Source organism: Prunus persica, chromosome G3 (assembly GCF_000346465.2).
Source record: "Prunus persica cultivar Lovell chromosome G3, Prunus_persica_NCBIv2, whole genome shotgun sequence".
Taxonomy (NCBI): domain Eukaryota; kingdom Viridiplantae; phylum Streptophyta; class Magnoliopsida; order Rosales; family Rosaceae; genus Prunus; species Prunus persica.
Genome location: NC_034011.1, coordinates 3,680,727 through 3,693,343, shown reverse-complemented (window position 1 = coordinate 3,693,343; position 12,617 = coordinate 3,680,727). Strand labels below are relative to the sequence as shown.

The 12,617-nt window shown below is 36.7% G+C and overlaps 2 protein-coding genes across 5 annotated transcripts; both read right to left on the bottom strand.

Annotated features, from left to right (window-relative positions):
- Nucleotides 208-3,327, bottom strand: LOC18781838. Of its 2 annotated transcripts, none has more exons than XM_007215094.2 (3): nucleotides 2,844-3,327; nucleotides 1,644-1,839; nucleotides 208-736 (listed from the first exon to the last, which is right to left on the bottom strand). In XM_007215094.2, the coding sequence occupies exons 2-3, from the start codon at nucleotides 1,820-1,822 to the stop codon at nucleotides 550-552; spliced, it is 366 nt and encodes a 121-aa protein (XP_007215156.1). In that variant the 5' UTR covers nucleotides 1,823-1,839; nucleotides 2,844-3,327; the 3' UTR covers nucleotides 208-549. The 2 variants fall into 2 exon arrangements, with proteins under 2 accessions (XP_007215156.1, XP_020415192.1); XM_020559603.1 differs by lacking the exon at nucleotides 2,844-3,327 and adding an exon at nucleotides 2,007-2,139.
- LOC18782460 (serine/threonine protein phosphatase 2A 55 kDa regulatory subunit B beta isoform) lies at nucleotides 3,766-11,337 on the bottom strand. Of its 3 annotated transcripts, none has more exons than XM_020559601.1 (14): nucleotides 10,798-11,337; nucleotides 8,759-8,862; nucleotides 8,543-8,641; nucleotides 8,325-8,444; nucleotides 7,568-7,777; nucleotides 7,291-7,382; nucleotides 6,778-6,896; nucleotides 6,214-6,337; nucleotides 5,823-5,946; nucleotides 5,147-5,215; nucleotides 4,963-5,054; nucleotides 4,794-4,871; nucleotides 4,627-4,697; nucleotides 3,766-4,498 (listed from the first exon to the last, which is right to left on the bottom strand). In XM_020559601.1, the coding sequence occupies exons 1-14, from the start codon at nucleotides 10,907-10,909 to the stop codon at nucleotides 4,362-4,364; spliced, it is 1,551 nt and encodes a 516-aa protein (XP_020415190.1). In that variant the 5' UTR covers nucleotides 10,910-11,337; the 3' UTR covers nucleotides 3,766-4,361. The 3 variants fall into 3 exon arrangements, with proteins under 3 accessions (XP_020415190.1, XP_020415191.1, XP_007215123.1); XM_020559602.1 differs by having other exon boundaries at nucleotides 3,766-4,492; XM_007215061.2 differs by having other exon boundaries at nucleotides 7,571-7,777.

Here is a 12,617-nt window from a genome sequence, read left to right as displayed (position 1 = left end):
AACAGGTTTTCGTTTTGATTCTCTCAATAGAACATAACCCACGTTGCATTTAATATAAGGATTGTTGCAAAAGAGGGAGAATCCAGAAAAGTGGAGTTGACATTCTTCACTGTCATTTGAGTATGATCCAGACGATACAAATTGGAGCCTCAATTTTTTTCCATCTACAAATATGCTCCATTATGTGGATTCGATTCTTTGAGTTCATCCCAAACTTAGTCAATGACAGATGATAATGCATTGGGAAAACTATAAACAACTGGATTGTAAACTGAATAAATTCTCGGAAAAATTCTACAACCAGATATCAGAAGCTGCATCCGATTCCATTGGTGCGGGATGATCACTAAGAGTCCATTTTAATTTCGAAGCAGAACGAAATCATATTGAATTATTTCGGAGGCCATGTCTGGCTGACTTGCCAGCTTAAACTCAAAATCTCAGAAAACAAAATTTTTTCATGTAAAGTCAGAATGGTGACTCAGGCCACTTGGATGTTCTAATCTCCAAAAGCTAAAACAAATAGATATTTTCCTAAAGAAGTGCCACTCAAACATAGTAGCCTGTAAATGTGAAACCCCTCCCTATAATCTCACCACCGCAGAACCAGGCATAGCACTCAAGTCCAAACAGAGCAGCAAGACCAGCATTCTCCACATTCAGTTCCTGCCTGTTTATTAGTGCATTCTTGAGAGAGTCAGCTTCCTTCCAGAATGCTTCATAACGACCCGGAATGCTGCAGAGAAATTTTGAGAAGGAAGTTATGCAGTAGTGAAAACAAAGCAAGCATTTACGCGTGTTTGCATCTATGCATCAATGATTCAAAGAAGAGAGGGATTTTTAAGTCAACACACCTTAAAATTGATAAATAGCTAAATCAAATGTAATCCAGTAATCAGTATGATTAAAAATGTAATAAATTATTTCTGGTCTAGTGAACCGAAGATAAACTCCACCGATTATTATCAACAAATAGTGATGTTGGATTTTCATGGAGGATATGACTGCAACATTTTCTAACACGCGCACACACACACACACACACAGAGTCATTAACCCATAAATCCCAGGATGTCTGTTTTGGCCAAGTGTTTCTTAGCTAGCCACATTTCATACCAAAAACAAAGGCACAAAAGTCCAACCTTCTTGTCGTAAAAGTACATGTACCTAAACAAAGTAGATGAGTAGATATCATATGTTTAAAATTGACCGAGCTATTGGCATAAAAAATGCATGCACATAATATCACAAGCATATATTTCATATCTGGAAAGTCTATGTTAAGTAACGTTATCACTACTGCTGCTGCATATGGACTGTTACAAGGAAAATAGGTAAAGTGCATATCTGAAAGGCATTAAATGTTGTTATTTGTTGTACAGTGTTGAAATTGAACTATGCAACGCAACTCATTTTGGATAGACTTAAAGAGAAGTGTCTAGATAATGGAATGCAACATCCAGAGTGAATTGAAACACAACGACTCAAAATCAAAATGTGACAATCTCACAAAAATTATCACAAGATTCAATTCAGCATTCCTGAATCCTATCAAAGATTGGAACAAGAATTTTACACTCGTATGCACCTTCTATGAAAGCACTGTACTGCCTTAAGTTAAAAGATGGGAGCAAAGACAAAACCTGGCAAGACGAGTATAGAACAGTTGTTTTGCTAATGTTTGACATTTCTCAATGGTGGGTGGCTCCTGGATATGGTGCTTGTTCTGCTCTACCAACTGCTTGTAATAGATATTTCCATTCTTGACTAGAAAGTTCGATGCCTGAACCACCTTTTGCAATGAAGATACCTTTGAAGCCATGGACTCCCTAAACGAACCTGAAAATAAAAATGATGCATTCAACAAACATCCTCATCTTCTCAGATGCAAGAAAAAAGAGAGGAGAAATTCGGATATTGTCTTACTAACTAAAGACTGGAAAAAGGCATATTATTCCAAAAACAATTACTCATGGAAACATATTATACTAGGACATTTCACATACATGAGGCGTTCATGCTTGTGCACGTCAAGTCGTTGAGGAGAATGCAAAAACAATTGCAACAAATGGTAACAATAAAATCTGAATGGTTACAGAAATTCAAACAGACAAACTTCTCCAAGAAAAACATAAAGATTAGTCTACCGGTTAAAATATTTCCTGCGTTTAAAAGGGTTCATTTCAATGCGCCTTTTAGTCGGTAACAGAAGCTCACACTTGTTTTGGAAGATTCAAATCACATAGTGGCATCAATATGAATGGTGATTAAGAATTTGAAAAGACAACATTACATGGATGAATGACCATCACCTTTTGTGATTCTAGATTTTTAAAGATATCATGAGCAATAAAAGTAGTCAATAACACCATCATATCAACAATGAATAAGAACCCAGTCCAGCAATCAGAGGTCGGACAACATTACATGAATGAAATATTGCTAAAGCACATAAATTGACCACAGATTTTTACACATCAACCAAACTACACAACCCACATTGTTCCAAAAGCCACTTCAACTCAGTCAACATTATAAAAGGTCATTCTCACAAAATAACAAGTAATAATAAAACATGAATTCAACTCTGAAAATAAAGAAGCAAATGGGCTTGGTTGGTTGCCGAGAAAATGCGGGAAAAAAGAAGATAAGTAAATTGAAAACTGAAAACTTTACGCATTCAATTGTTTAGAGCTGATGGCAAAACAATGGTTCCCCTCATTTTCTTGGCAACCAAACAAAGTAATAAGATTTCCAAAAAGCTTTGATCATAGTTTTAAAGATTAAAATTATAAAAAAGGAAGCAGATATGCACATATTCAGAAAGAAAATTGATAAAACACCTCGAAATTTCTTTGGGATTTGGAGTGAAACAGAAGCCCTAAACACCAGAGGTAGTCGCTGTTGCTGATCACTTCGCTGGTATTTCGAGATTTATAGTGTACGTAAATTCGTCCTTTTATTTTGCCCGTCTGCAGAAATGAACACGTGGCAAAAGAAGAAGCTTTCTATTTTCCTTTTTAAGAAGTACCCAGTCAATAAGAGGAGAGTCACGTCACTATCGCCAAGGAACACCGAATGATCCCATCCTTTATTATTTTAATTATATTTTTATCATCTTTTAAAATATGTTTTTGTTTTTTCATAAGAATATTAAGGTTGTCACGTGTCTAATGGGTTGAGTCTTGCATCCAAATCAAATGACTAAGATTAAGGTTACATTTTTGACTAGTCACGTGATGAGAGAGAAGGTCCCCTCCACCACGGGAAGCTACATTTGATTCATAAATTGAAACTTGAAACGGTTTGAGCCCTTATAACTAACTAAACCCACATTCTTAGTTGAATAACAGAATAAGGGATCATTCAGTCTCTGCAAGCCTCTTGTTAATTTTTCACTTTAGGCAAGACAAACTGAAGGGTTATTTTTGGCTGAATCCATTTGAGCACAAGTTTTTAGTTGAATTAGGTGACAAGTGAGAAATCACCTTTTCAAAATCTTTTCATCTTTTGGTTCTCCCTTTTCTCTCATCACAGAGGTATTAGCAGAGATTCATTCAGCAGTCTCTTTCTGGCTTCTACTAATTGGGTTCAAATTCCTGCAACAGCAACTATTTTCGGTCCTCAAACCGACAAATCATGCACGGTAAGTATGAATTCAGTCAGCGAATGACCAGCCAAACTCACCTCTCCTAGTGCTGAGCTTAGCCACACCATATCTCCGGACAGTTGACAGTGAAGAGTGAAAGACTCAGACTCATGATAAAAAGTGAAGATAAACCTCTTCCAAAAGAGAGAACATCCTTAAAGAAATTTCAACCATGACAAAGAATCAATAAAAAAATGAAGAACTGCAAGTTTCAACAGCTCTATCCCACCAAGATTTTTTGCGTAAGAAAACTACATTTTATCTTAAACCTAGTGGCAAATATTGAACATCCTTTTAGTATTTGTTGTAGGAGAGCTACAATCACATTTTCTTCTCCACGCCAACCCAACACAATTCTAAGACATAACCCCACATCTTCTATTTTAAAGAAGATGCAGGAGAAAAAGATAACAAAAGGAAAAAAAAAAGAAAAAAGAAAAAAGAAAAAGGAAATAAGGGTTGGGACGAGGGGGAAGAAAAAGCAAACGCTGCCCACCCGAGAACAAAATCAGGTTGCTTCCTTGTGGATTCTGTGGCAGCCACTTCTGGACTGTGAGAATAAAACCATGTGCAACGGGTTCAAGGGGCTCCTTGAAATGTGAGAGAATTGTTGTGGCCTCCAATTGACTGGTTGGTGGGAAAGGAAGAGAAACCTTCTCCAGCAGCAACCCAAAAAGCTAACCAAGAAAATACATTTCTCCTTGGACCATCTTTATGCATAGTACATGTACAAGCTGTTAGCAGCAGCACAGGCTATTGAGTTTTCAGTTGGATGCCATGCTAAGTGCAGCAACTTTGTCGTGAAATCAAAACAATTTCCATTTGCATCAACCCCAGGGTTTTCTGCTCCTGTGATAGATTTTGTCAAGGTAGATAAATAATAATGTTTTGAGTAAAAATACTTTAAAAGGGAAAGGCTAACAAGCCAAGAAAGCTCAAATCAATTCAATGGTAAATGGCAAAGAGAAAGCAATTACCCCGTCTGACAACTCGTGTTATACTACTGCTCAGGGACCTGGAAGGCCTAGAAGGAGTCGGAACTTGTCGCCTTAAACAGCACATAAAAAATTACATTATCACCAAACTTATCCATAAAAATCAACCGCTAAGTCAAAGATTCCTGATGTCTTTCAGTTAAAATTACCTCATTGGATTTTTGCTGGCCTCCAAAGTTGTTGCCTCAGTACTACCAGTTCCACAACCAAATACGCGGAATAGATTGCTGGGGATCACATTAACAACATATTAACACAAATCCCAAAGAATTTTGATCAGAACGACACGGAAAATAGGTACAAGGCAGCAAAACAAACCTGTAAGAACCCGTTGCTACTCGCAAGCCATCACCACTCAGACAACACTCGAATTTATCGAAGATAGAATCATTTTCATATAAATCACACAGCTGGACACATTTAAACAGGATAATCAGGCTTCGGTCCAACAAAGTAGGCACAAGTTACATGTTCACCTTTTATTTGAAGAATGGAATCTCACCTTAGGTCTTAAATATTCATGAACCTGGAAGGTTGTGACGGGACCTGAATCCATATTGATGTCCCATAACTGAAAAATATGTGACACAAGTTAGATACGAAAGCAGGGAGATAAGATCCCAACCTCACGCCACATTGGCAGAGCAAGACATTAAGCTTGAGCAGTTAGCATTTGACATAAATAACACAACTTCGCAATCAGATATCATGCAGAAGTAGCTACTCAAACCATTTAAAGGAACCATCTCTCTTCAAATGATGAAGGAAACCCAAAGACAGGTTTTGAAATTTGACCCACCCCTAAAAAAGGGCAGGCTTCAAAAGTCTAGTTCCCCATAAAAATCATCAAATTTTTTTGGGAGAAGGTGGGAGACAAATAATATCTGCATCACTTTCCGATCACGTCCAAGAGTTTTCATCTGTATGGATAATGCAAATGGTGGGAAGATGTAGTCTTGAGTGAGCTTGTACATAATCACATTAATAATCCTTAAAAAGTCTTTGACATTTCATTTCTTTTTTAACAATTCATGAATGTTGTGTTAACAACCTTTCATCCCAGAACAAAGTTAGAAAACCTGCAAAAAAGAGCCTCACCTCTTTGGTTTCTTACATAAGATTACTAACATTTATGCATATTTAAATAAAGTAAAAAAATCAACCAAAAATAAACAAACCTTAAGTGTCATGTAATCGCGGCTAAGTATATATCTTCCATCCTTTCCAAACTTAATATCTGAGATTGAAGCAATAATCTCTGTGAAGAATGATCTAGCACCAGGCGCTTCCTGTTCCTCAAACCTGTACACAATATATTTGAACCAACAAATTTTGTAACATAAGTGATGTACTAATAACACATTGAGATCTACTAATAATTGGAGAAAAAAAAGTGCAGTTTTTCATCTTTTCCCCCCATTTAGTAATCTATAAGACATGGTAACCAAAACATATCATTCTTCTCTCCAGTTTTCACTTAACAACATCCTTATTATATTCTGTGCCTTTCTTTTTCATGGTCAGCAGACTACAAGAAGATTATGGTAAAGTAACAAGGAAAATGCTTACAATTTAGCATGAGAATCACACAAAGCAGACTGCCGCAAATCAATGAGTCGAATTGAGCCTTTGGAACTGCTATAGGCTAACGTATTGCAATGGGTAGGGTGGAACTCTGCTGATGTTATCACCTCTACAATAATACAAAATGTTATTATTAAACAATTTGAAGCCATTCATCAGGGGCAAAAAACAACCCAACACAGAAATCACTAGTACATTGTAAATAGGTTCCTTCAAAATTCATAAACTAGACACACTTAATTGTACACGGATAGGCTGGCTGTATGAGGTAAGGTATATAAAATTTTCCTTTAGATCTTGTTCTTTTCCTTTTCAGTCCAAATTGCAACTAATCCTGGCTAAGTTGTGATTAACTGGCAAGTTCTCAAAAGCCTTCAGCCAGAAGCATGAAAATGCAATGGTGTGACCGCACACACTCTCAATTATATGAACTTCAACTCCAAGCACCAGAAATACTTTTTAACTCAAAAAGCCATTACCACTAAAACTGTTCTTAACTTAAATGTAAAACAGGAAAAAAAAAAAAAAAAAAAACCCCGAATAGCTTACCGGTTAAATCTTCCATGTTTGCAGGCTTCACATCCACAATATTGAAACTTTGATTGCTAATTTCCAAGTTCCAAAGATTTATTCGCAGATCATCAGCCGATATAAAAGTTTCACCATCACTAAGAAAAATGCAAAAGAGAGTTGATAAACATTTGAAGAAGGATGGCAAAGGTAGGCAAACAAAGTTTCATAATTAAGAGATGTGAAAAAACAAATATTAAGGTTTTCATTGATGTTTTCAAGAACATAGAAAACTCTAGAGTTCAATGGCCAATAATCAACAATTACAGACAAGAGAGCCAGCAGCAGGAATTGGATGATGCTGTGCATGGCCAATCAAAAACTATGAATTGGCTATACTTGATATGTGAGCAGGCTTAAAACAAGCATAAGAATTGAATTTATAATGTCTAATAAGGCCCTGACATAAGCCCCCGAGTCAACAGAAAGCTGTACTGATAATGATGTCAGACGAAAAATTCAGATACAAGTTCAATAAAGAAATAGAGGCACCTGTTGTTTGAAATTGAATTGATATGATAATCATGAGCATGAGCATATACTCTTCGACATCTAGCAACTAGGCTAGTCTCGTGGCTAGTTACCTACACAATGAAGTTTCAAATGTTAGTTCCAGACGTAATTCAGAAAATAACCAATATTACTTTAATAAACAAAAAGAGAAGGGTTAAAAACGACATAATGAAAGGTCTAGTTGGTCACTAAATGAACTGCACCAATGTGCTAATACAAGATACAACAATAAAATGTAAAATGGGTTAAATACTACTACCTGTGGCAATCGTAACGAAGGAATGCCCCCTGGTGGAAATGAAATGTCATTGCTCAGACAACTGAACGATCTGTCTGGGCATCCTCCATTTGCAAGATGCATTTTAGAGCTACCCAAATTACTTGAACTAGCAAGATTGCCATTCCCTACAGCTTTTGAAGGATCCACATTCATTTCAGAAATTTTCTTGACCTTCTTTTCTTGGACCTGTACAAAACTCAACCAGATAAAGCAAAAGAAATCAGTGCACGTAGGAAGCACACCATAGTAATAGTCTAGAAAAGATATTCACAGATAAAATGTGGCAATTGTCATCATTTAGTTTCAATCTTTCGGACAAAAATGAATGCACCAGATCACAGTTTTATGCCGCATGCCACTAGATTTATACACATATTTGGTAACATTACATCGCATAGTGACCATCTGAATAGCCAAAGTAAAAAGGACATTCTCTTATATGTACAATTGAATTCTTTAAATCCTTCTCAACAATGCAAAGAGTTGACACCCTACACCTACAATACATGCAGCTATCTAGCACCATGCATCAATTCAAAGTCCAGACAGCTACATCCACAATACCTAGAGCTATAAGCTGGCAATCCATATGTTCAAATTTCTCAAAACAGACTCCAAGTAAAACAATTGCAACAATTCTCTTACATATTATCACATATTTATATCGTATAAATGTAAGCTAGGTATTTGAAAATACCATACTCACTGCAACAAGAGAATGTAACTTTCCTACCTTCCAAAACTTAATTGTTTTATCGTTAGTAGATAGGAGAAACAGGGCACCATTGGCAGTTTGGCACCATCTGATTTTGTTGATTTTCTCCTCTATTTCCAAACTCTTCAGGTAGTCGAACTGACAAAAAAAAAATACACGGTAAGCAACTTGAATACAGAGACCAAAACTAAGTAATAATGATGGTGATGTATTAGTAACTCATGAGAAAAGAATACCTCAGGTTCATGGCTCTGAAACTCTGTCTTATAACGGAACTCAGGATGCCTACTAATTGGATAATCCATCCTCTCCAAATCCCTTCTGGTGCCACCATTCTACACATTACAACATTCAAATACAATATACCGTTGTAACAAACAAGAAAAGGTATTTCAGAATATAACATTCAAATTGAAATAACAGAAAAGGCCTCAAGGGAAGAAAAAACACACATCTTTTGTATCTGTCCTTTCAAATAGAACCACCCGGCCCCCACGGTCACCAGTAGCAAGATGGTCACCAGTTTTATCAAATTCAATAGCAGAAATAATATCAACTGCAAAAAAGACAGCCAAATGAAAATTAAGAAAGCCCATCTTATCCTCACATTATTTCAAAGAAGAAAAAATAAAATAAAGTTGTCAGATGAGTATAAAATACTACTCTAAAGAACATGTAACTTGGACCAAAGCAAACATTAGAATTACATTTATCACAATTGCTGCCCCTTTAACTTTCATTATATTCTTTCTTCTACAGGTAAACTCTCCTTCTAAATAGAAGCAAGAATTCACTCCTACCATGTCAACTGCTTGCAACTACTGAAAATACAAAAAGTTACAACACCAGCCTTAAGCTAAAGAACAATACAACAAGATCATAGATAAGCCTATATATCACAGAACAGCTGCTCTCCAATCTGAGAAAATAACGGAAGAAGAAGACTTTCTAAACTCTGTGCCAGCCATGAACCTCAACCAGTTGTGTCTGCTATATGAATCTATTCTTACCCTTACGATCTGTTTTCTATATCCTTTGTATATATTCATTAACTCTTCACCACCTTAACCATATTAGTCTTCCTATCTAACTCGTTCTCACTGATCCTTCTGTTCAACTTTAAAAAAACTCCTTTGGATCCTTTTCCCATTTTCATTCATCCCTCTGCAGCTCCAGCATTCACAGTGCGTCTATTTTTCATCTATTCATTGTTGTAAAGTCATGTATCACAAGGTTATGATTTGGATTCAATCATTCATTTTGATCATAATATTTTCTCATCAGTCGTGACACTTATTATGGGTTTTGATACTCTCACATCGAAGCATTCCTTTCCAACCAAATCACTTTTAAAATCTTGTACAAGTCTAGCAAGAAAACGTAATGAGCCACTTCATGTACAGGAATCATCAACTACCTAATTCCAGCACATAAGGTAGCATTATAAACGCACAGGTGGAAACCCTCCCCTTGAAGTGTCCAAAGTACAGATTCTAACATGCAACTTTCCCAAAATCAGATATTATTCTCATTAAAAAGGGAAAACTCAATGTAACTATGATCAACAGACATCTGCAAAGAAACTATAGGGCGCTGATATATAAATCTTTCCTGAGACCGTTGCAGATATAGACACGCTTACATTTTTTAAAAAATATGGCACAATTGTCTTCTGAAAATCAAAACTAACAGTTGGATTCTCAAAACCACAGTTTTACCTTTCTTTGATAATTAGGTTCTTCCAGACTACAAACATAATGATGACATTTACCTAAGCCAGCCAACTAGTTGCAAACCAACCCAAGTACCTGTCTTTTTTCATCATATGTAACTGATGTGCAAGTAAAGAACAGGAAATTCCACAGCACTATTCAGTAAGCACACAATTAGTATAATGTGGTTATGTTTCCCCCTAAATAAAAACTAGATTCATGATAAACATATATCGCTATCTAACCCGTTGTGTAAAGACAGCTAACGCTGTGGTTTTGATTCAAGTCCTAAAACTCAAGCACGCAGAGAACAGTCCAAAATCACCAACTAAGGGATGGACAATAACAATGATCCAAAACTATGAGGCGCAAATTCACGTGTTAACAACCTAAAAGAACCATTTATAAGACCAAACTAGTGAAACATAAACTATAATCACAAACCCAAGCCACCACTCACTTTACCAAGCTCAGTTCCACACTGTTTCTTCATCAATCCAATAAATGAAAAGTGCAACCTAAACCTCACATGCACACCTCCCCACCAATTTCAGACCCAAAATCCACTACTTTCCCTAAATCAAAGCCAGAACCCACAATCAAACACCAATTACTCGATGACCCAGATGCCGAAACACAAATTACTCGACGACCATGATCCAAAACAGATCGAAATCCCAAAAACAAGCCATGAATGCATCATTTGCATAAAAATACCGATTGGATCCAAAAGGGTCGTGAATGATATTACTCCAAAACTAAAAATTTCGACAAAATACCTTCCTGAACTTCTTCACCGGCCGTCCGCTCGCCGAAGACCTGAGAGAATTTCCACTCCAGAGGCTGTGGAGGGCCTCCGGGTGCTGCGACGACCTCATCGCCACCGTTCATTTCTCGCCGAAAAGCAAAAGTGAATCAACGGCCCAGATAAACCAAACCCCAAAATTACCACCAATCTAATCACCGCATCGAAGATCGCTTTGTGGGTTTACAAGATCACAGACAGTACTGAAAAACCCATATCCAAATAACACAATAAACAATCACAATGATGTCTGGGTATTTTCCAATTCAACCATTCCAACACAAAAACAAAAACATAAAAAGCCTCTCTCTTTCTATCTCTAGTACACGAGCTCTGTCTCTCTCTCTCTCTCTCTCTCTCTCTCTTTCTCTAGAAGGAGAAAATTGGGATTTTAAAATTAATTTTTAGGAGAGATTAAAATGACTGAGCAAATGGGTTCTTTGGCTTCGGTTGGCTTCGGAGACAAAAGAACACAAAGCGCACACACATCACACACACACTTCTCCCTGTGTTAAGTTCTCTCTCAATTATGGGCTTCTCTAAATACTTTTTATATTTTTTTGGGTTTGTGATAAGATCACCTGGTAAAGTGACAGCTGGGCCGGTTGAGAGATTCTGCTTGGGCTGTGGACCCGTGATGAGTCAAAAGGTAGTGAGAGTGGTGTGATTTGATTGGTTGGTGATGGGGTGCTGTGTCATAAGGCGGTGAGGTTAAGAATAAATAAGGTATGTTGGGGAAAAAAGTGAAAAAGAATTTGAGGATTTTAACTTTTTGAGGATATGTTGAAAAGGAAAAAAGGGGGATTGTGGAGAGAAGGTGAGATGAGATTTCTTGAAATGACATGCATGTCCTTGCTTTCCCATCTTTTGGATTTTATTATAATTTTTTACACCCTTGATAAATTATGAATTTCTTTAGCAAAATAAAAACACTTCTTTTTTTGGGCATTTTGGTGGAAATTAAGATTTTATGTGGTTGGTTGCACTTGCATGGGATCATTTATATAATGGGATGTACAAATGTGTTGGATGTACAAAGTCCCATAACATGCCCTCAATCTCCCAACATATTTTGATGACTGATCAGCTTGATCTTGACCATCCAATCCAATGACTTTGGTTCCAAATATTTTTCATTTCTTTGACTTTTGCAACTTCTAAGAACCAAAGGTGGTTATTGAAAGATGATCCCAAGCTTCAACTTGAAGGAATTTATATTATGTAGTCTTATCACTAAAAGAGATAACATGCTTAATTTCCTCTAATCTTTTGGTTGTGTTGAAGAGCCTTGCTCCTTTAGTTAAAAACTAGATTGTGAATCAAGTGCCATTGGTTGCTATGGACCAAACTAAACTTTACCATCAAAGCACCAATTTTTTGTTTTTTTGTTTTGAAGAGGCAAAGTAGCTCCACCATAGTAATGAAATGAGTTCAACTTTTTCTTGGCCAATAGGGATTTTATGGAATGACTTCACCTTGTAATGGTTTATATCATGAATAAGTGTAATAAATACCAGCCAATTAGGTGTATGTACTTTTTTTTTTGCATACAAGCAATATTGGGGAAGGAGTTTTTTTTTTTTTTTTTTTTGGGGTAAATACCATGAAGTGTCCGGACCAGCTTGCGCACACCTCGACTAATCCCCACTCACAAAACTGAGCCTACCGTTAACCACCAGTTATTGCAACTGCGAAGACTCGAACTGGGGAACAAACCCAATCTCAAATGGCGGACAAACCACTGGGCCACTCTTAGTTGTTGGGGAGGAGTATTTTCTTACACATATTGTCAAT

Bases quoted from the DNA above. Each gene is read 5' to 3' on its own strand.
- LOC18782460 (XM_020559601.1), bottom strand. From the start codon at position 10,909: ATGAACGGTGGCGATGAGGTCGTCGCAGCACCCGGAGGCCCTCCACAG. The intron at 8,642-8,758 runs GTGTGTTTTTTC...TGTAATGTGTAG, and splicing joins AAAGGACAGATACAAAAGAT to AATGGTGGCACCAGAAGGGA. The intron at 8,445-8,542 runs GTATTCTTTTCT...TTTTTTTGTCAG, and splicing joins TTCAGAGCCATGAACCTGAG to TTCGACTACCTGAAGAGTTT.
- LOC18781838 (XM_020559603.1), bottom strand. From the start codon at position 2,133: ATGTTTTTCTTGGAGAAGTTTGTCTGTTTGAATTTCTGTAACCATTCA. The intron at 1,840-2,006 runs GTATGTGAAATG...TTTTATTTTCAG, and splicing joins CACAAGCATGAACGCCTCAT to GTTCGTTTAGGGAGTCCATG. The intron at 737-1,643 runs GTTTTGTCTTTG...ATTTCTCTGCAG, and splicing joins TTCTATACTCGTCTTGCCAG to CATTCCGGGTCGTTATGAAG.